This window comes from Styela clava, chromosome 1, assembly GCF_964204865.1.
Source record: "Styela clava chromosome 1, kaStyClav1.hap1.2, whole genome shotgun sequence".
NCBI lineage: Eukaryota > Metazoa > Chordata > Ascidiacea > Stolidobranchia > Styelidae > Styela > Styela clava.
Window position 1 is genome coordinate 11,397,746 of NC_135250.1, and position 22,401 is coordinate 11,420,146.

The window sequence follows — 22,401 nt, forward strand, 5'->3', positions numbered from 1 at the left end:
TATTTAATCATGTATAAAATACCCTTTTGCAGTATTGTTGTTGACAACTTATTTTTGCGATTGTGAAAATGAAATAAAATCGTATCAGCACAAGTATATGACACTTGATTAATATACGACACAGGTCGTGAATGAGGTTATATTTTGTCTTGCAAAAGAATCTTTATCTGGCATTGAAAACGCCTGTTTTGTTTCATTTCAAAGATAAGATGACTTATCGAAAGCCATGCAATTTATGCATTGTAACGTGCGCAGAGTGCTATCGACATATAAGTGGTAAAACAGTGCTACAAATCTGCATTTGTACCCTGACCTCACGCCAGCGCGTCGTCAGCTAATTTTCACTGGGCAGTCAGCTAAGCCTGGACATTAATATGAACACGCCAGTGCGAAATATAATGATTGTTTTGCTGCTAGGAATTTTTGTTTCTGTTGTATCAGCTCAATCTGGCAATGGCGAAGTTGGAACAGTCTCTGATTCTCCTTTGCGTCCTCCATCTCTTGGGGAAGCTATTCCGTCGTATCCAGATTATGAAGGTAATTCATACCCTGGCGGTCACTACCCCGGCAACTACGAAGGTGAGTTAAATCGCGTATTTCTTCGCTCGCTTATGCTGACTTACGCTCTGCCAGTTTTTTTTATTTTATTATTATTGCTGTTAAAACTGCTTACACTTGAAATTGTGTTTCGGATTTATGTATCTGATATCTACCGACTAGAAACTTGAGCAGTGCACGTATTTAGAAAGCAGCTAGTTGGTAGCGAATTTTACCCAGCGTAGGCTGTTCGTATATATGGATAGAAGTCTGATTGGCCAAAACGCATAGCGTCCTATGTCAAATTGTCGCATAAACGCAGCACAGCCTACTTTTCCTTAGAAGTCTTGTGCAATATAAAAATATTATTTGAATCTATATATATATACGAAGGATTCCAAGTGAAAATATCAAACTTTTGAAGAAATCCGAAAATTAATAATTGGCGCCCTCATCGCGAACATATAACTATAAGCAAACAATCATAATAGTTTTAAAATACCTTCGGGTAAAAAAAAAATTATTGTATATAACTTATATAAGTAATAATATTATACAGTATGTTAATTACATTCTAAGGTACTCCTGAAGTGTGCGCACCAAGATGTCGCATAACCGGAACCTTAACCTGGTACACAACCTGAGGCCATGTTGTGAATCATCTTGGTGCGCATACTTCAGGAGGTCCCATTCTAAAGCTTTTTTTAATTATTCAAACTAATAATCTGTTTCAGGGTATCGTTACTACAACTATGACGATTACTTCACCAGAATAAATGACTCATCAGAAGAAGATTCGTTCTCTAATGCGAATGAAGAAGGAACCCCGCTCCCAACAGACTTGGTAACTATACTAAAGTTCCTAAAACAGTTTGCTATAACTTTCGGTGATAAAAAAGAGTTTGTAAAGAGTTCGGAAACCAATTGAAATTCGCCCGCGAGTCTGTGTTCGAGCCTGAAAATTTACTCAAAGCAAGGTCACGCGCACTCACCCAAGACATCAAGGAAATTGATCGATGGACAGGGTTACAGGCGACCAAATGCCAGGAGCTACTGAGGCTATGAGTGTGCTAGACATAGAGGACGCATATCAAAAACTATCATTCATTTCTTTCATTGCCTATATCTAATGTCAAACAGTTTGAAAAAATGAATTGCTCTGATGTCACTGTCTTGATATATTTATTGCACAAGATTTAAGCGTTTATCACTTGGTTTTATTGTACAAGACAAATCTATATATTTTACCGAGGCCACAATCTGACACTTCGGTGTCTGAGAAAACGCCAGCACAGAACGTAGACACGAAGTGATCAGTTGAGAATTTTCCTGCACACATATATTGCTATAGTAGTGGAGACCAATGTTAGCGTGGTTCGATACGAAAATAAGTTCAGTTAGATAGCTGGGACATCTTCGGGGTTTTGTTAGCAATTAGAATATATACTTGCGGCTTGGAAGTAATGAATATTAAACTCGACTCATGTTTGACGCAGCTATGATTCTCACTCGAGTCGTCATCACTGGATTTACTGTTGGTAGATAACAGTATGTGTGGTATTCCAATTAATGCGACAATATCTTGACAGGCAAATCCAGTGATGTTTCCACAAGAGCCATCTGTCTGTATGCAACCAGTATATGCAGATAACGAATCGGTCGACTATGTTGTAAAAGCATCTACACAGGCGCCACGGAAAATACTATCTTATCTGGAATTGAAATCTTCAGAGGTGATATGTATCATGCATTTTCAAATTTGAAAATTGAAACAATTGATGGATAGCTTACTTATTACTTATCGATCTTAAGATTGGTAAGTAGGTTGATAGGTATTTGTCTGTTTGTTTGTTTGTCTGTCTGTCTGTTAGATACACGCGATATCTCACGAAAACGAGGTTTGAATCTGCTTCAAATTTTGCATGTGCATTCATCATATCTCGGATCAGAAGCCTATTGATTTTGGTTGAATAATGTCGTATTATTAGCGAGTTATTAATTAATTAGTGATGGGTCACACGGTGTCACTATGGAGTAAGAGCGCATGAATCGAAACCGCAGTTTCTGTTTTGGGGGTCCCCTGACTTTCGATCGATAAGTCTTCGGTCTCCGACCGATATTCTCGTTACTCTTTTAAAGCCTAAATTAACCCTTTCATAGCTTCCCCGTGGTGCGATTTCGATAATTCTGTTGTGGAATCTGATCCGCAAAAAATTAACAACAGTTCCTTGATACAATTTTGAATAATTTGATTTTCGTGTTCCCGTGTTCAAAATTGAGTCTTGTTGACTCTAATATTTAAATGCAGCCAAGTACGGATTTAACTAGTTGAATAATCATCAAAACTTCTATTACAGGCCAGGAAAGCGGTGATGCTTGCCGTAGAATACTACATTCAAGAAAAAAAGGGATCAGTAAATTTAGAAATGACTGAGATCAAAAGCGGATGCCAGCAGGTACAAAAAAAGAAACAGCGTATCCTCAATTTGTTTGAATACATATTTTTCAATTTTAAGCTTTCTGCTGTGCACCATGTACAGTAATATTTTAATTAATACAATCGCGACATATACATATATTTAATTTCTCACCTAGTGAATTATTTATTGATAACCTTCATAAATTGGCAAATCTGTAGAATGTAGTATTCCAAATTACATTTAAATTTTGATCTTTTTTAAAAATCAATTTGAAATTCAAGTATTTTTTGTAAATTATTGCTCTAAGTCTAATACGACCCGCAAAAATAATATAAATATAAAAGTATTTATATCACTTTCGCTGGGGTGAAGACTCAAAAATAGCAAATATACTACCAACATAAAGCCACAGTAAAATAAACTTTTTCGATTAATTTTCCAGGTATTGGCTGGAACACTCTTCTTTTTCGTTTTTGATGCAAAGGAGACGATTTTCTGTGACACAGCTGCCGTGAACGCTACATGCACTGAAAACACAATGGTGAGTTGTTTTTGGATCAATTTTCAAGTTTTCATACCTTACGTATACACTCGTACACGTACACTCCGAATATAAATTTATTAATCTGGCATCCCTTCCGACGAACTAGATATATCTGAAAAGGCTGAGAGAGCCTAGGTGCGTAGATGAGATACCTCGCAGTTTCTGTTTACATCATGTCTACCTGTATCTTATCATGTCTTTCCTAGATATGTTTGACGTGTGCCTATCATAACTAAGCCTAGCTTATAGTGTTTTTACATCCATTTTGTTTAGCACTCAAGAGAATGCAGAGCGAGGGTTCATCACAGCCAAGCAAACTCTTGGTATCCATTCTTCACCGAATGCCATTCTCCTGAGTTCTATCAAATTCCGAGAAAAATAGTACGAGTTCGTTATGTATAAAGTAACAACCAGATTAAACAAGAATCAGTCTTTGACCTTTTGCCGAAGGTGGTATTTCTCTATGAGTATTGCATGATAGATCAAATTTTAGACTCGTCCTGACCACGATTTTTTCCTTTTAATATATTTTGAAGCATTGCAATTGATTCACTTTATTTACATTAGGAATAGTGCATTCAAGATTTTAAGCCAAACTCATTACTGTTGAGCACAGACATTCATAACCCATTATAGCTTATAAACACAATGTAAAGTTTTAAAATATTCAATATATGCAATCTAAAGACCAAATAGGAGTATATAAATTTAAAATGAGACAGTGGCGGCGACTTTTTTCATTGTATATTGCAAACAACTTTACAGGTGCCATAACAATTCAAAAATAATATAATTAGCATATCTTGTAGTGGCAATCCACACATGTTCCAATAAAAATGAGACTTCATGGTTTATTTCAAATCTTCGGTCTCACTAGCTTTTTCATCGGCAATTGAATCATCAGTTTCGTCGTTTACGTCAACCGCTACTGGGTCACATCCTTCGCCGTGAACGTGTTCGTCTGTTGCAGGTGGTGGGTCGAATAAAAGACCTTCTGGCATTTTCCCAGCCTTGGCATCTGGGGCGTCTTGGTCGATTTTGTCGCCGTCCTTTTCTGAAGTGATTGGGGCCTCCTGGAACAAATAATTCAGCAAAGATTTTGATATATATTTCTGTGTTAAACTTTAATGGCATAATGTAAGTTATGTTTATTAATATTTTCACTTAGGTTGATAGCCTTATTTTACTTGCGTAAATAACAACATTCTTCAAAATAAAAATTTAGAATCTTTACTTCATTTTTGTGATGCATAAATTTCCGTGGAAAATATTGTTAGAAACCTAATACTACTTAAATATTCTACACAAGGTATTATGACGTAACAACCCTGAATCTTGTTGAAGACTATATCATTTTTCAAACTGAAACAAGATATTAAAAGCATACTGAAACCTAATACAAAAACCAAAATATAATAATATCATCACCTCATGCAATATACAATACATGTATACTTGCCGCTTATACACTACGTGAAAGTGAACTAACTATATTATATATCACTCATATTATATATCACTTTAAACTCACTCACATTGACTGTACAATTTAAACTTACTCCAACGAGAAGTAATACAAGCTTATATGCATATGCTTGAAACATGAAAAAGCGAACCGCTTTTCCAATAGTTTCAAGCTAACTGGAAATAGGTTTTGACAATGTAACTGTTAATGCCGTACCAGTATAAGCTCTCCATCTTCTCCAGCAGCGGCACCATTCCCTTCAGTATCCTCATCATAGTCATCTAAGCCTAATGTATTCTGAATCAATGACCAGTGTTGTCGAACATGCGGATTTAGAATTAAACCTTCTGGTAAATCAAAATCGCCATCTGTCCCAATACCAATCTAAAAATATCAAGAAAAAGGATGTGATAAAAACTTTCTATACTTATTACGACATAAATGAATTGGATATAGGATGACAATTTATCACTGACATATCATTTACTAAAATAGTAGAGGTATAAATTATATCACACTTTCATATCTATGCTAGAAGATAGGAGGGAGGTTCCAATAACACAATTTCCCGTATAGTCTCTCATCCTGTTAGCACCTCGGATCGAGTATTATAAACAATTAAAAACATCTAATCTATCCAGACGTTGGGACACATTGATGGGTAAATTCAAAACTAGCCAGGGTTACGTCGTACTACACGGAGAATACAGAAAACCTCTCGCGCAAGGTAAGTGGATTAAACATGAATTTTTATTGTGTGAGAAAATCAAAGAGTGATATGGCGAGTCTGATTTGTGATTCAGTCGCAGTGATATAAAATAGGAGGTATTTTTTGTGGTTGAAAAAATTCCAATTGAAATACTTCGTATAACTTACTTCAAACCGTATTCCGTTCACATCCATAATGAATAAATCCTTATTTATGCCGTCTTTTGTCATTTCGTCTAAGCTGTCGCCTTTATCTACGACGCCATCTTCCCCTTGCTGATTCAAGTCATTGACCGGTTCTATTTCAGGAATAATGACATCGTCATCATACTCGCCGAACACGTTCAGAACTGGGGTCATGGTGTCACCGCCTTCCGTCACGTCACCTGGAACAATGTCGCTGCCTGTACCTGTTGGTCGGGGTTAATGATGTGACTGTGAAGGCGGTGACAATGAAATCTAAATGATTGCAGGACAACAGCGCAGCCAAATTTGTGTTCAATGATGAACATCATTATATGATGAAAATTAGGTTTTGGATGAGCTTTGGATTTCAGAAATGTTTTACTATCTGCCAAATTCTTCATACCTTACATGTGGTAATCGATGACAACATTTATTAGCGGTGAATCATTTTATTGTTGAAACAATAAAACAACCGAACAAATTAAATGTATTTATGAAGCTATATGTTCTAAGCAGAATGGTGAATAAATGAAATGTTACAAACCTCCTTGATTTTCTAAACTATCCAGCAATGTATCATCAATTATCTGAAATTAAATAGACGAAATATTTTTTGAATAAAACTAAAGTGATCTTATGGCGGCTAATTACGCATAGTTGTGAAATGATTTTAAATTTAATGATTAAAGTTTACAATAATGAACGAATTACTATTAAAAAGACTATATTTCAGTGAAAATCAATACTGTTAGTTTGAGTTATATAGGATTCCGCAAGATCGATGAATACATAATACAATTGATTAGAATTTGTATATCAGTTCTTATATAGTCATTATTCAACTTATAGTCCGGCAGAATCGGGCCTCAACATTGTTTTGGGACATAAAGTTTTTTTTATTGTTTAGATGTAATGTATATGACATATATAATGATACCCAGGTGGGTGTGGAGTATATAATGTTGAGCAATTTTTTTTACGTGGATTTAATTAAAGTATTCGGTCCAAGATGACGCACAACCTGAACCATAACCTGGTAAACATACAATGTTCAGGTTGTGCGCCATCTTGGTACGAATACTTCAGAAGCGCCATTTTGTTAAAAACAACTATTTCATAACTACATGGTTTAGTTTTGCATACATAGTAACATTGAATCTCCGTACAATGTCAAAAATTCAATTTTAGTAGAATAAATGGTAGTTTATTTCACTAATACAAGCCAAGATCCATCGACAGCATCTAGCCACTTTCTATTGCGCTCTTCAAACTACATTTGCGTTGCCGCGCATTTCGTTTTCCTAGTTTAAGCTTAGGGACTTAAGAAATATTTTATTAGTTGAATTGGATTGGTATCTAAAGATGTGTAACGTTTTTTTTTTGGAAGAGCCGCAACCTTTCAGGGCTGCATTGACTTTGGCAAAATTAATATATCCTTGTGGAGATAGAAGGTATGCGTATGCGAAACCGAGATGTGCACCTGTTACGCCAACATAGTTGAGTCAAACGTTTTGAATACTAGTACATCACACACATTTTCCTGCGTGCTTCGGTTGTACGTAGTAACGCGCACATTTTTGCGCACATGCATCAAATTCCACTTGATTATTGAGCTATAGGGTTTTTGACGAGCTTTTGTGTATGATTTCACTCCATAGAATTTGTATGCTGTTCTAAAGAATACTAGTTTCAGCTTTTTCATTCATTCAAACCGCGTGTTGAAAGTAAGTTTTGTAATATTGCGTGTTGGTTTCCAACATCCTTAATTCGGTGATGCCAGTAAATCTTTAATACAAAAAGATCAGTAACTGATCAATGGGAGCACGAACAAACAGATGGAAATGCGAATATATAATAACAATGTATTTTTATAGAAGAGAAGAAGCAAAAGTGTTGAGAGTCTTTGGTAGTTTGAAAAGCATTGGCATAGAACATAAGAATGAACTACATTCTTTCCCAGTGATATACTATAAAATGTAGCAATTTTCTCATTCTTGTTCTCGTGATATCATTATCTTTCACTGCGTCGTCGTGATCATCCCGCTGCATAACAATTCTCGCTAACAAATAATTGACTGTTTTCCACCGGGTGTATATCCACTTGAACCACTGGCGACTGCATTAGCAGGCTTGTATTGTTATTTGCAACAAACACGGGTATTTTGAAATAGTACTCTTTATTTTACGCGTATGTTTCGACAGTATTTCCATATACTGTATATGGGTCGCGTCCCAAAGCTGGGCTCAACAAATACCTAAAAGGTATTGATTTTATTTCCTAATAAATTTGGTGCTTGAGTAGTTTGTGCACCAAGATTGCGCACAACCTGAACATAGTATTGTAACAGGTTATGGTTCAGGTTGTGCGTCATTATGATGCACAGGTTTGACGAAAAACAGTAATACAAATATCTCAATAAATACCTAAAAGTTATTGATTTTATTTCCTAGTAAATTTGGTGCTTGCGTACTTTGTGCACCAAGATTAGCACAATCTGAACATAGTATTGTAACAGGTTATAGTTCAGGTTGTGCGTCATTATGATGCACAGGTTTGACGAAAAACACTATTGCAAATATCGAGCCGTAAAAAAATTGCTCAAGGCTGCAAACTCCACACCCATGTAGAAATGATGGGCAATGACCCCAAGATGAATAATCACAAATAAAAAATACTTTATGTCTGAAATCAAACTTGGGCCAAAAAGGTCCCCTTATCTGCCGGACTATTAACAGAGCGCCAGTGGTAGAGAAGAATTTAAATTTAAGGCGACAAAAGGAACGTGGTAAAGTAGACTAACTTCATCTCCTTCTCCTGTGAGGCCATCAAACTGAGAACCGTCAACATCATCTGACATTCCTCGAATATCAAGACTATTCTGTTCATTTAGTGAGGAATATATACTCACGGTTACTAATAGAAAAAGGAAACAACAAAATGAACCGATCACCATAAACCTGAAATTTAAAGTTAACATTGAAATATTCATATATCAACGAGAGAAAATGAAAGGGAAAAATAGCTACCTTGCTTTGGTTTGTGAAGTCCTAGTGGCGGCACACATATCACCGTCGCCGCCAGACATGACGTCATCAGCAAAAACCCGTGCGTGTCTCGCAGAATCAACGTCTAGTGAAAGATTTTCGACTGGTCGCCTTGGAAACACTAAACCTGTAAAAATGAAAAAAATAAACGAGGTGTACAAAGATAACGTTATTAAATGTGGGATAATAAAAAACGCCCAATTCAACTCGTGCTATTGCCTGCTTTCATAGCAAAAGGTATCGTATGTTATTCCTTCAAAACTCTATATCGCAAATGTAATCTAGATTTTGCAACTGACATAGATGTCCGCTCTGAACTTCGATGAGAGGTTGTTGTCACAATGTTGAAAGAATAATATTGTTTTATGCCAGGTTGCCATGTCCTAACTTTTGGGTTGTTCAGGGTCTAATGATTTTTGAAGTAAATCATATTTTTTTTTGTTAAGTTATCATACTTCTGTGAAACGGAATATAAGGCAAAGTTGGGTACTCCCGTAGTATGTGAACCAAGATGGCGGACACCGGAACGTAGTATGTGTACCAGGTTAGAATTGGGCCATAATTTCAGGTACAAATAGTACGGGAGTCACTTGGCTAATTCCCGAACTCGCAATAAAACTAAAATAAGAAAAATAAAATTATGGCTTAATCCTAACCTGGTACACATACTACGTTCCGGTGTCTGCCATCTTGGTTCACATACTACGGGAGTACCCAAGGTTGTTCTAACTGTAGTCGGATTTGAGAATTTTTATGAAAATTTGCGCACTTCAAATTCACACTAATTTTCACTTTAGAATGTGAATATATTGAAGTGTAGAACAACAATTAAAAAATTGCAGAAATTTATTACATATTTTTACTAAACCATGCATAGATCATGAACAAATAATGACTGATGCACCTGAAGTTTCTGATTGTTACGTTGTCGAACCCTATATTCAGCATTCCGGCATAGCGGTCAGAATGCCTCAAAATAGTCATTTAACGTTGAATATTATGTAGATCTATTATGTTCTTAAATATAAATTGAGTTATTATTGTGATGTTATTTGGGTTTCTGTGGACTAACTACTTATCTTTCTTCTGGATTGTTCTAATGTGGATATCCGTATGTGTAAAAGTCGATAATGCTCTCGCGTAGACAGAGGGAAGAAAACTTTTCTAAGGTAATTTTGCACAATGACATAAGATTTTTTTCAGGTAGGCAGGCCTACCAGTTAAATTATTGTTGTTTGAGGAAGTCTGATTTGGGCAAGACCATAAAAAACGAGTACGTTAAACCGTTTCATCATAAATGATCATTTACCAGGCATGGTCATGGTCCGTCGTTGGAAAAATCCATAGTGAGACAATAAAATACTTACTGTCATCCTCGTGCAGATGCCTCATTCTCGCTGATCGTTGTTCTGTAGAGGAAGAATCCATTATAAATATATTTTTGCTTCTTCTATAATATTAGTAAACAAAAGTTTTCTGCTATAAACTCAATATTTTTGCTTCACACCCGGTCATCCGTAATAACAAATAAATAATTGACGAAAGGTATCAACATTCGACCTTATATCCCTTTCGAGAGGATTGCATGTCGTTCTACGGTTGGTGGAGTATCCACTCAACATTGTCGTCATCACCAATAAAGTTAAATTTCAAAGTGGACGCTGAATAGAAATTCTCGTGTTCTTTCCACTTATCGCTGATTGCTCTTAAATGACGACAAAATCGACAACAAGTTGAATATTGCGAATTTCCTGTCAACAAAGTCAGCAATAATGTCTGAGCGTTTCATCATGTTTTTTTCTCTTTTATAAAAAATTGAAACGCCTGTACATCTGCTATTTTCGTATTGATTACATATGCGAGTCAAATTGTCTTATAAGTATTATTTTTGTGCTATTTTATTGAATACTATATTTTATCATGTTATACCATACTATATTTACCATACTGTTTCCAGTGGTTTTTTCCATCTATGGAATTTTCTCATAGTAATTTTTATAGCTCACAAACTAAGAGTTGGGCTTCAATATGGCAATGAGCATGTATATATGCTCATTGAATATGGTAAGTTGTTTGTGTTATACATTGACTTAAAATAATTCATTGACTTCAATAATTCGAGCAAACTTTCTATTCAAAGCGATATTTATTTAATAATATTCTACCGTAAATTTTAAGTTAGTCTGTTTTGAAAATTCCTAAAGTTATTTACGGTAAGTTAACTAATGATTGACGCAGTCGTCGGACGGCTACTTCCTTTTTCACGAACTCCGGTTGCCCGAATGTTCGCTAAATTATTCAGCGGCCGTGGTTGGGAGGCGTTCGCATTAAACTGATCCTGTAAATTGTAAGTGGTCGCAAGTTGGCGGTGTGGTACCAGTTTAGCAAGAAAATATTTGTTATGAAAAAGGGGAAATATAAATAACAATCATTTTCAGTAGCGCGATTAGGATAAAGGATAAGGATAATAGTCGTTAACCCGAGTTCAGGTTGTGTACCAGGTTAGGGTTCAGGTTATGCGACATCTTGGTGCGCATACTAAGGGAGCACCCATTTATTTCTATTTTATATTTCTGGACATACGTCGTCTATTTTCCGAAGCACATCCGACCTGACTTCCCTATTCAAATGGTTGTAGAAATATTAAAAAGTGAAAATCCTGTGAAGATTTCTGCGTCTTTCACTTCACGATTAATAGTCGTTAGCGTCGTTCGGTGGCCTTTCGCTGTGTACGTCACAGACGGATATTGCAGTACTGCAGCAAGTATATAGGCCTATATTTACGGAATATACGTGAAAGAGTCAACGATATTATGTTTAACGTTACATCACAGCACGGGACTGCTGGAAAGCATAATAGTAGGGTCTCATGTACTTTCTTACCTGATTAACTTCTAGTGGGTGTGGCGTAACAATTTTTGGATATATGATTCCTGACCCCTACCTGATGACGTCATTCGAAAATTACGTCACTGTGACGTCACAATAACGAAATACAGCTTTCCAAATCAGGTAAGAAAGTACATGAGACCCTAGTATTACTACAGTACCACAGGAAATATAAATAACAAAATAATACAGTGATAAACTGTGATTTGATATACCGTAGTCTATTCAGATATTGTTTTCTGATTTTGATTCAATTTCCGATTTATACTGTTATAGGTCTGGCTGAGTATATTAAATGCAAACATCTGAACTCTGCTGTAGCACCGAGCCAGTTCAGTAATTTGGGAATATTAAATGATACAGTATTCCTATTACTGTATTGCTGTATTCAGTTAAGAATTTGACAGAAATCAGGAAATTGAATAACTGAATATGAAGACAACCTTGTTTTTGTTGTTAGTATTGGTTGGATTTATACAAATATCTGCTGGACGAGATGCGTAAGATAATTTTTATTTTTCTTGAAATCAGTCATATTGTGTCAATCAAAAAAAATCTAGTAGGTCTATAAAATATTCATGATGGACTTTTTTTATTATATTTTTTGTAATTAATTATCTGAATAAATTTCATACTCTTTGGTTTTCATATCTTCATGTTTACCTAAGGAAACTATAGTCCATCTGAATAGTTTTGTATTCTAGGAATAGGATTGTCTCGTTTGTTTAATTTTCATCTATTTCAAATTTGAATGTTACAGTATATGGATATTTTTTGCAGCAAAATTCTTAATATGCAAAATTTAGCATACCACTAAATCATCTTTTTCATATTTCAATTAGTATTTTCGAGTACACCATGTATTTGAATTCTTTTAATAAATCCCAAATCAAATCTTTTTGTTCCACCACAGCATAAGAACAGCATGTATTTATTTCTATTTCATATTTCAGGACATACGCAGTCTATTTTCCGAAGCACATCCGACCTGGTTTTCCTATTCAAATGGTTGTAGAAATTCTAAAAAGTGAAAATCCTGTGAAGATTACTGCATCTTTCCAATCACCAGCAAAAGAAATTGACTATATGTTGGAAACAAATATGTCCGAAGGTATGAGTAATTATCATAGACAGTCTATAGAAGGGCTACTCAACAGGCAGACCGCGGTCCGAATCCAGACCTTTCAAGTATTTGATTCGGACCGCACTTATTCTTTATTTTGGATCATTAGCCCCAATTTTGAAGTTTGGTTTCATTAAATGGCTTTTATAGTTCTGAATATCAATGAAAAGGACTATAACACCATAATAAACAATCTCGATTATCTAATAATCATTAGCCGAGGAAGTGCGCATTTAGGGATGCCAAAATATAATTTTTGGCAAGACAAGACCCAAATAATTTTGAAGTTCTGTATGCGGATCTTCGGTAAAAATAGTTGAGTAGCCGTGGTCTATAGTATTCAATACCTAACATAACGATATGAGTTTTTGAACCTCCATCTAACCCTACTGAACAGAAAATATGCATATCAATGTGAATCTGGGCTAAAAAATGAAGTAAGTTTTGTAAAACAAGTCTCACCATATAAGAAGAAGATGGTCATTAATTTAGCTGAGGATCTAACATAACCATTTGCTGGTTGTTTAAATGGCAGAATATAGTATGTCAATATGGATTTTGCCAACCCCTGTTTTAAATGTAAACATATTCATAACATTTTTCGTAATAATAACTTACTGAAGTATGTTTAATGCAACCATTTTCTCTGTTTGCATTATATGGTGAAGTTATATCTTGTTTTGTCTGACGAGTTGATATATAATTTTCTGGAAAAAATATATGCCTTTTTATGCAATGTCTTAATTCGTATCATTTGAATATGTTCCTTGATTTTATTACATTCTGGACTAATGCAGACATTATGGACTTTGCACAAAGCAATTGGTGATATATTTTTATGATATTCAATACTGGAAACTAGACATATATTTTCGTGCTCATTATTAGCATATAGGTAAACCAGTACTTGTGGAACGACCTAATTCCTTTGTAGTTATGGGTCAGTGGATTTTCTAAGCATCTAATTTCATAATGGTATATATTTTAGTTGTTGAGGAGGTCTTGTGTTTCCATAGCACTCAATAATATTAATTATATGTGCATAAGAATTATATTTATTAGTTAGTATAAGACTATTGGAACCAAGGTAGATTTATCTTGTTTTTCAGTTAATTTTACTGGTAATATAACTTTTATTAAAGATTTAATTGATCTACTTTCTTCTCTAAAAACACGTTATATCCTATTTTTCAGGAGACAACAAAATGCTGGTTTTTAATGAAGTGGTCAGTACTATTATTTTCATATAAATGAAATAAAGCGAAGCACATCGTTGTATTGATTTCATGTAATATCATTATAATGTAACTAGACCGCATAACAGGCAAAATACCTTTGTTGGGGTTCATTCTCCTTAATGTCTGTGCTTACACGCAAGCAAATGACGTAGTTTGTTTACCACTTATGGACTCCTATTTGGTCAGTTTTGCGCCAAGTATGATTCTTGGATAGATACAGCAGCGTACTCTACTGGATCAGTCTTTTATTAAACCATACTTGATCTATTTTGTTTACACATGGCATAGGCATGACCCATATCTGAAAAAAGCAATATGCACTTGTGTTGCACCTTTTTTCACCAGCAAAAAATTATATATATCCAAATGTCCAAAAAAACAGTTTTAAGGAGAACTTCACTTTTAGTTCTTTCAAATCCACCAATGTATTTAAAAAAAAGAAGGAACTGCATTTGTGTTGATCTTTTTATCACCAGAAAAATATTATGTCACCAAATAGTGCCCACAAAAACATAATTTCAGGAGAACTTCACTTTTATTAATCCTATTGATTTGACCATGCTCAATTTACTTCATTTGCTAGTGATGTATGTGGTGGTTTCGGTGATGTTAATAAACCTTGGTTATCATGCCCGATTGCCCGGCAAACCCATTTTTATAATCTTCAAAAACGGTATAAATTATGAAAAATTATGAATCAGTACTCTCATATTTTATCTTTTTCATAATCTTAATATATATAAGATATAATTAATATGTTATTTTGGGCTCGCAAATTTTTCAAATATATATAATATATTAAAAAAACATTCATTTACAAACATATATACTTGTTGTACACATATATTGGAGTTATTATAGTGATCTTTAAAGAATTTTGCTTACATGAAATTTGCCAGAAATTCTATTCAACAGTATTTTTTCCTACTTTGGTGAAATTAAATCGATGATATGGCTCTAACATAGAATTGTAGAATAAAAAAACAATTTTGGACATATAATTCCATGTATTTCAAGTTAAAAAAAAACAAGTTCACAACTTTTCAAATCGTGTATAATACTAATATTTCTACATCTTTGCATTGTAAATAAATTTCAAAATTAAATTATTTTGTGTTACAGGTGCCAATGGAATACACAGGAACGACAGATTTTGAATTTTCAATTTCTGGAGTGGATACTGTTACTGAGGAAGTCTTGTTTGAAAATTCAACTTCAGATCTCGCTTATGAGAGAAAGTCGCTTTCCATATTCATTCAAACCGATAAAGCAATATACAAACGTGGCCAGACAAGTACGGTGTTATTGTTTATAGAAGAACAGATAAGGCCCACAGATAAATCATGATTAAATTTAAAATGAACGAACGATGCTGTCATGCTGATTTGTTTTTAATAAATTATTTGAGAATTCCATGTGCTTGCTGGGTTGTTTTTCCCTCTTCAGCAAAGACAAATTATGGCCATTGGTAGTCGCTGAAGCATGATTACTTCATGTTTCGGCTTTACGAAGATCAGCGTCTTTCTAAATTTGTTCATTTAATCATCAACTGATGTTATATTTTAGTTTATCTATATAGATTTAAATAAAAATGCATTCTTATGAACAATAATGCTAGTACTATGATTCATACAACTAAGAACTATACTTGTTACATATACATATAGATATAGATGACTATTGCAAAAGGGAACTTGTTTAAGAATTAAATGGGTCAAACGGTGATATTGTTTTCCCTATGTGAACAGGCTTAGCATTGGCTATATGAACTCAAATGTATTTAATTTGACATGGGTTTGATACTACCTTATTGCCAAACTTATCAACAGATCAAATGGAGATGCTATTCACGTCATGTGAATAGTTTTAGCATAGTCATGTCACTGATCTATTTATTACGCAGATGTAGCATTATTAATGTATGACGTCAATGTATTCAATTTGACCACTGCAACAATACTTTCTTATTGGCAAACTCTTTAATTTAATAATGTTGAAATACCTATGACACATTATTGCCTATGACTAGTAATTGTGAATATGCATTACCACAGAAAAAAAGTTTGAAAAAAAATTTATGCTTTGTACCAGAACTTATCATCAGCTGCGTCTGAACAGTTATTTCCAACCTTTTTCCACTTTGCCCATTTTGGAACTGTGTATTTCTCCCTCACTATGCATAAAATCTACTTTATTATTCAATCTTTAGTGAATCCTCATCTAGTCTTATGCGCAAGACGCGCTTCTTGCTTTTATACAATTTATATGGTTCGGAATGTGTTCATATAAAGTTATTATAGTAATAATAAAGAATTAAACATTATTATCGGTGGTAATACTATAGCAAATTCTCTGGTTGGGAAACTCTGGCTAACAATGGTCTAGCTTTATGTATCCTTGACGTGAATCTAACATGTTGATAATTTTTTCAGTTAAATTTCGTGCCGTCGTCGTAACCCCTGACCTATTACCATATAGTGGTAAGGTCACTTACAAACTTACGGATCCTGACAGCAACATCATCGTGCAAGAAACGAATGCTGAACTTATGAGTGGCGTCGTGGGATCTGAATTTACACTCGGACGATATGCAGTTCTCGGAGATTGGAAATTGTCATACCTTGTGCTTGTAAGTATGATTTTGCTTTTTTTCAAAAACTGATTTTTTACTTCCTATTGTTTAAATTATTTTAATCGTTTAGGAACAAGAAGAATCTCTCATACTATCTGTTGAAGAATACAAGTTACCTAAATTTGAAGTTGAAGTATTGCCGGATCGCTCATTTCTCGATCCTACCATGAAGTCTTATACTGGGAAAATAAAAGCAGAGTAATTTTATTTTTATTTTTTATATGTAGAGACTGCTCCTGAGTCCAGAGATCTGAATTTGAATGGATGTTTCTCAGTGCATAGATTTCCTTGTTTGTTTTTGTGACAATGCCAAATCAGCAATAAAGGAACAATGACATAACAATTGTAATTTTTAACTCTGACAGCTATTCAAGCATGGTTGTACTTGTAATTGCCTTGTTTTTGTGGCTTTGCTTATTATATGTCAGTTTTCAGTTGTTTTCAAAAAATAGATATGGATCAAATACTTAATTGTGATTATATCTTCCAAGAAGATTTAGTTTTAGTTGCAATAATCAAAATTAGTCTTGCAAATGCTATGATAAGAGCGCCTACCCTCCCAAACACTTGAAATTTTTCCCAATAAATTTTTTACTGGTAAAGTATGGGGGAGAAATTTTCTAGGGTCAAGGGTCAGAGAAATAATATTTACGGTACATCCAATTTTTGTATTCAAGTTTCACTTTTGGACAACCGGTGAAGGGCACTGCTACTCTGAAGATTGAACGTCAATATTATTCAGGTTGGGGACAAACGAATACTGGTGCATATCATCAAGTTTATGAGGTAAGTTAAGTGCTGCTATCAAGCTCAGAAAGTCTATTTTGACCATGTAATACAGCACTGTTCAGACCAGTGTGCTTCAAACTTTTCCCATCGCGACCAACTCGATGTCCTTCTCGCACGAAAGACGAAATCTTGACTCTATTTTGTGACGCCATTGAACCGTTTTGCGATGCACAGGGAGTCGGGACCCCCAGTTTGTAGAGCCCTGGTTTAGACGAACAGTCTTGCCAGCAAGCAAGTAACCTGTTCTTTGTTTTCTATTTGTTTATCATTTTCAGAAGGATTTTTTATATAAAATAAATACTTGCTCACTTCAAAACAAAATTGGCTAATTTTAGTAACTCAAGCCCCAAGAATTGTTTTCTCGCATGACTTAATGGGAGAAAATCTTTTATCCTTATTCATGGCATGTTGCTATGGTATAAATAGATGAATCGTTTTTTCATGAAATTAGGGTAGAAATTTTTAATTCATCTCAGAGTTGATCGTATGGAGAGACAATAGTTTCTAGTCCATGTTGGGTATGGAAATAGTTATTTGTTTCAGATGCAAATGCGGGCCACAAGGAAAATTGTGTGGCCCACGGAAAAGTGACAATTTTGAATGGTTTGATGCTCGCAAAACAAGTTTTAATTTAGTTTAATCTGGTTCCTGTGAGCAATTCCGATTTCTTTTTGTTTCAAACTTCATCTCTATATCTGAGTCCAATTTATTATCATGCTTATAAATTTACAATATCCTAACAACGAAGCAAGCAATTTAAGGAAAGTGCAAAGCAGACGCTAATACCGTAAATTAGTAACAGTTACTTGTATATGGCCCTCCTGTAATAAAGGTTACACACCCCTGATTTAGACTATAATCAGAAGATCTGTTTAGTGTATAAAGAATCATAGCCATATATATGGATTTTTTTAGATCAAACTACTGGATCTATGCATTCCTGATCTTTTGGACATAACAGTTAACATCTTCTCCTCATTCTATTATCCGTCTGTCTATCAATGATAACTTACTCTGTTTTAGAACTTTAATGGCGAAGCAGAATTCGATATTCCACTTGATTCCATTACTCAAGAACTCAATTGGGATATCAAGAATGAATATCTTTATTCAGAAACTGCTAAAGTTACTGCCATTGTTGAGGACAAAAATTCATTAGTTAAATTGAACAGTGAGTGTATATCCCTTCATAAATATACCCTAGTGTTGCCAGTTGCCACTTCTGGATACATTTTTTTTTTTCAAATCGAATCTCTAATCAAAAATTTTTGAACCAAATCTTTCAGAATCTGAATCCCATAAGCTTTTTTCATTGCATGATTTATTTTATTAATATTTTTTACTATGCAGTTTTAGATATTGTCGCATGGCTTTACTTAAAAAAAGATAAATGCTGGGAGTTTTATGCAGTGATACTCCCTGTCCCTTTACATGTACTTACTATTGAGCAATACTTTAATGCCAAACATAAAATAAACAATGAAGTTTATTATTAAGTAAGAGATAATTTTCAGACGACTCTGTTTTGAGTCTCGACCGATAAGGTTGAGAAACACTGTCCTATAATAATTCCATTAAATCTTTTTGTGATTTTCTAGAATCAATCACGCTGCATCTTGAACCTTCTAATATCAAAGTTGAACAAATTGCTACACCAACAACAATAAAACCTGGATTGAGATACGTGGCTTACGTAAGTAAATATTAACAGTATTATGTTATCAAGTATGGTACTTTGATAAAATATGTTACCAAAGCATGGTTTATTTATGGTTTATAGTATGCAAAATGTTGGTTTAACCTAGGGATGGCCAATACCGAATAGTTCACTATTTCGAATACATTCGAAATTATTTTTTTCGAATATGAAATTTCGAATACTTCGAAAATAAAATCCACTAATTGAAGCTTATCTAAATGTATGTAGGAATTTCCAATTAATAAGCAATGGAATAACTGCTATCTACAAGTTATAACCTAGCTATATTACCAGGCATTTCATATTTGCAGATTATTGCAGTATATATTTTATATACCATGAGTCATGTTAACAGAATTAAATTAATACTGCAATGGTATCGATGATGGATTTGAATATTTGCGCAACACAAAATCATCCTAGTGAAACGCCCATACTTTTAACTACCAACCATTATCCAAATTATATGCCAAAAAGCGGGATAAAGTATGAGTTATTTTTCGGACTCGTGACAATTTTTTCGTGAGTACAAAAATATGAATCAAAAATTAATTATATTCGGGAACTTTACCACAAAATTTAAGTCTGCAGATCGCTGTTGTATATTTAAGTAATAATACTTTTATTATTTTATAAATATGAAAATAGGAATCAAAAACTATTTATAATCGGGTAGTTTACCACACATTCTAAGTCCGCAGATCGCCGTTGTATTTTGTAGATACGAAAATAGGAATCAAAAATTAATATTAATCACGAGTTTGCCACACAATTTATGTCCACAGATTGCCGGTGATATTGTGCCGATTATAATTAGTTTTTGATTCTTATTTCGTAATCACGAAAAACTGTCACAAGTCGGAAAAATAATTTATACTTTATCCCGCTTTTTGGGAACTAATTTGGATAATGGTTGCCATTGGTTTGTATTTAAAAGTATGGACTTTTTACTAGGATGATTTTGTGCTGCGCAAAATATTCGAATCCATGACCGATACAATACAACTATTCAAAATGCCCTACCGTGTTGATTTATTCCTATTATCACAACGCAAATGTTGGTAAATCGGGCAGTTTACCACACATTTTAAGGCCCCATATCGCCGTTACATGTTATAATTTACAATAGTTTTATTATTTTGTAAATACGAATCCGAAATTAATTATAATTGGGCAGTTTACCACGTATTTCATGTCCACAAATACCCGTGGTATTTGGTATTAATACTTCATCATTTTATCAATCTGGAAATAGGAATCAATATTTAATAATATCGGTCAGTTTACCACACTTTTTATGTCCACAGATTGTCGATACAAACATGAGTTACGTTGAACAGAATTAAATTAATACGGCATGACATTTTAAATGCTGGTACCAGTCATGGATTAGATTATTTTGCGCAACAAAAAATCATCCTGGTAAAGGATCGATACTTTTAACTATCGTTATCAACATTATTTGCCAGAAAATATTTTCTGATAAATCGACTTGTTTTTCCCACTTTGACAATTTATTGGATATCGTAACAATGACGGCTAGAAATACTGTATTTCCCGGCTAATAAGTTCACATGGCAAATAGGACGATGTCTATTTTTAGCACTCAAAAAAGGGGTTTTTTCATATAGGCCTCCAATAAGACGGGTAGAAAAATTGTGTCCCTGTTGTTCAGTTATGCTGATATGCGCTAATAATTTTATGTTTAGAAACAGGTCATGTTAGTTTGGTAGAATCATACTCACAGAATTAACTATTTTTAACAATTGAGCGGTAAATTTAGGTTGTAAACCGGCAATCATTTTGGACAACCTATTAACCCGAATGTTGAAATATTTTGGAATGTGATGAGTACTACTACACTGTACGTGCACAGGTTATTTCGCAGCTGTGTTTTCCTGTCCCTGCCGTGTTCTGCTGAATCGGCAAACGGTGGCCGTGTTTCTCTTTAAAGTAACGATAACCGGCCTGCGATTAAATATCATGATTGGCAGACCCTAAGACCCAAATATAGGGTTACACAAATCATACTTGAGAAGACTCATGCGAATAATAAGCAGGCCACATAGAAATAAAATAAACATACTTTCTTAAATGTGTCGCAACACTATGCGATGTATGGTCGCACAGAATATAAGCAATCAAAGTGTCGATTCTATTTCATCGTCATTACAATACGTGAGACAGCGTAAAAAGTCGTTTGAAGATTCCCGTAAAACGAAACACCACGTTTACGGCGAAAAGTGGCTACTGTTCGGAATTATTCGAAAATCAGCCGAAAAGGTATTCGAATACTTTGATATTCGAATACATTTGAATATTCGATTCGTTTTGGACAACCCTGTTTAACCCATCTCTTTCATTAAGTTTTATTCATGATTCTTCTTTAAATCTGTTGAGGAAGATTTCTTTCATGGTTACTGATAGGATATTTTGGTTTGATTCGAACTACTTCGTAAATATGTGGATAAATGGGGAATATAATGTCAAGGACGAGGGATCTCATTAGCCATGTGCACGCTATACAATTTTTCTCAGACTCTCAATTAACAAAATACATTTTTTCACTCCCACAGTGTGTGAAGTGAAAGTATACAATATTAATGCCATTTTTATTGTCTTGGGGTTTAGTGTTATATTTATATATCCAATGATGGAGCTATCATCAGACATTAAATTTAATGTTGTTATACACTGTGCAGTGCAGCCTGTGCTTGTCTTATAAATTCTGAACCAGACTCCCCAAGATCCTTATCCATGATCTATGCGAACTGGTTAAGGCAGGGGTATGCAAACTGCGGCCCGCGGAGAAATAACAATTTTGAATGGTGTACCCGCAAAACGAGTATTTATTCTTTTTCGTCGCAAAGCCCATACCAGTCATATTAGCAAAACAAGCTAGCAAAATTCTGTTGCAAAATACACGATATATATTACAAAAACGTGTTTCTCACTGCATTCGTTTGAAGTCGGTGTGACAAAAAATTTAAATAGCAGTTTCTTCAGAAGTTTATGCGTTTTAAATCTACTATTTCTGCAAGAACCCCTAATAATGCCGTGAGATCAATAGCAAATATAGGCAATTTTTGTGCTTGCAACTACCAGAAAGCCTAAATTAAATAAAGG

General features: G+C 34.3%; 4 protein-coding genes across 6 annotated transcripts in view; 2 read left to right on the top strand and 2 right to left on the bottom strand.

The window, feature by feature from the left end:
• Nucleotides 1–285: 285 nt before the first annotated feature.
• On the top strand, nucleotides 286–4,095 carry LOC120347684 (uncharacterized). Its single transcript, XM_039417752.2, has 6 exons — nucleotides 286–579; nucleotides 1,272–1,381; nucleotides 2,127–2,270; nucleotides 2,895–2,993; nucleotides 3,400–3,498; nucleotides 3,775–4,095. Exons 1-6 carry the CDS (start codon nucleotides 375–377, stop codon nucleotides 3,901–3,903), a joined length of 786 nt encoding a protein of 261 aa, XP_039273686.2. The 5' UTR covers nucleotides 286–374; the 3' UTR covers nucleotides 3,904–4,095.
• Nucleotides 4,096–4,228: 133 nt separating this feature from the next.
• On the bottom strand, nucleotides 4,229–10,492 carry LOC120347670 (uncharacterized). Of its 3 annotated transcripts, none has more exons than XM_039417732.2 (7): nucleotides 10,273–10,492; nucleotides 8,888–9,032; nucleotides 8,662–8,818; nucleotides 6,405–6,447; nucleotides 5,843–6,084; nucleotides 5,183–5,350; nucleotides 4,229–4,574 (listed from the first exon to the last, which is right to left on the bottom strand). In XM_039417732.2, exons 1-7 carry the CDS (start codon nucleotides 10,331–10,333, stop codon nucleotides 4,353–4,355), a joined length of 1,038 nt encoding a protein of 345 aa, XP_039273666.2. In that variant the 5' UTR covers nucleotides 10,334–10,492; the 3' UTR covers nucleotides 4,229–4,352. The 3 variants fall into 3 exon arrangements, with proteins under 3 accessions (XP_039273666.2, XP_077965817.1, XP_039273674.2); XM_078109691.1 differs by having other exon boundaries at nucleotides 5,843–6,060; nucleotides 10,273–10,491; XM_039417740.2 differs by having other exon boundaries at nucleotides 5,843–5,973; nucleotides 10,273–10,483.
• Nucleotides 10,493–12,070: 1,578 nt separating this feature from the next.
• The window catches only part of LOC120339297 (CD109 antigen-like), a 32,022-nt gene continuing 21,691 nt past the window's right edge, over nucleotides 12,071–22,401 (top strand). Inside the window, exons 1-9 of the mRNA XM_078109716.1 lie at nucleotides 12,071–12,294; nucleotides 12,748–12,905; nucleotides 14,112–14,143; nucleotides 15,278–15,449; nucleotides 16,588–16,784; nucleotides 16,858–16,985; nucleotides 17,465–17,573; nucleotides 18,600–18,747; nucleotides 19,175–19,269. Of these exons, the coding sequence (XP_077965842.1) occupies nucleotides 12,227–12,294; nucleotides 12,748–12,905; nucleotides 14,112–14,143; nucleotides 15,278–15,449; nucleotides 16,588–16,784; nucleotides 16,858–16,985; nucleotides 17,465–17,573; nucleotides 18,600–18,747; nucleotides 19,175–19,269 (1,107 nt within the window). The 5' untranslated portion in view covers nucleotides 12,071–12,226. The remainder of the gene's footprint in view (nucleotides 12,295–12,747; nucleotides 12,906–14,111; nucleotides 14,144–15,277; nucleotides 15,450–16,587; nucleotides 16,785–16,857; nucleotides 16,986–17,464; nucleotides 17,574–18,599; nucleotides 18,748–19,174; nucleotides 19,270–22,401) is intronic.
• LOC120338046 (tight junction protein ZO-1-like) overlaps nucleotides 13,649–22,401 on the bottom strand; it is an 82,146-nt gene continuing 73,393 nt past the window's right edge. Inside the window, exon 33 of the transcript XR_013470743.1 lies at nucleotides 13,649–13,658. The gene's annotated coding sequence lies outside the window, so the exon portion shown is untranslated. The remainder of the gene's footprint in view (nucleotides 13,659–22,401) is intronic.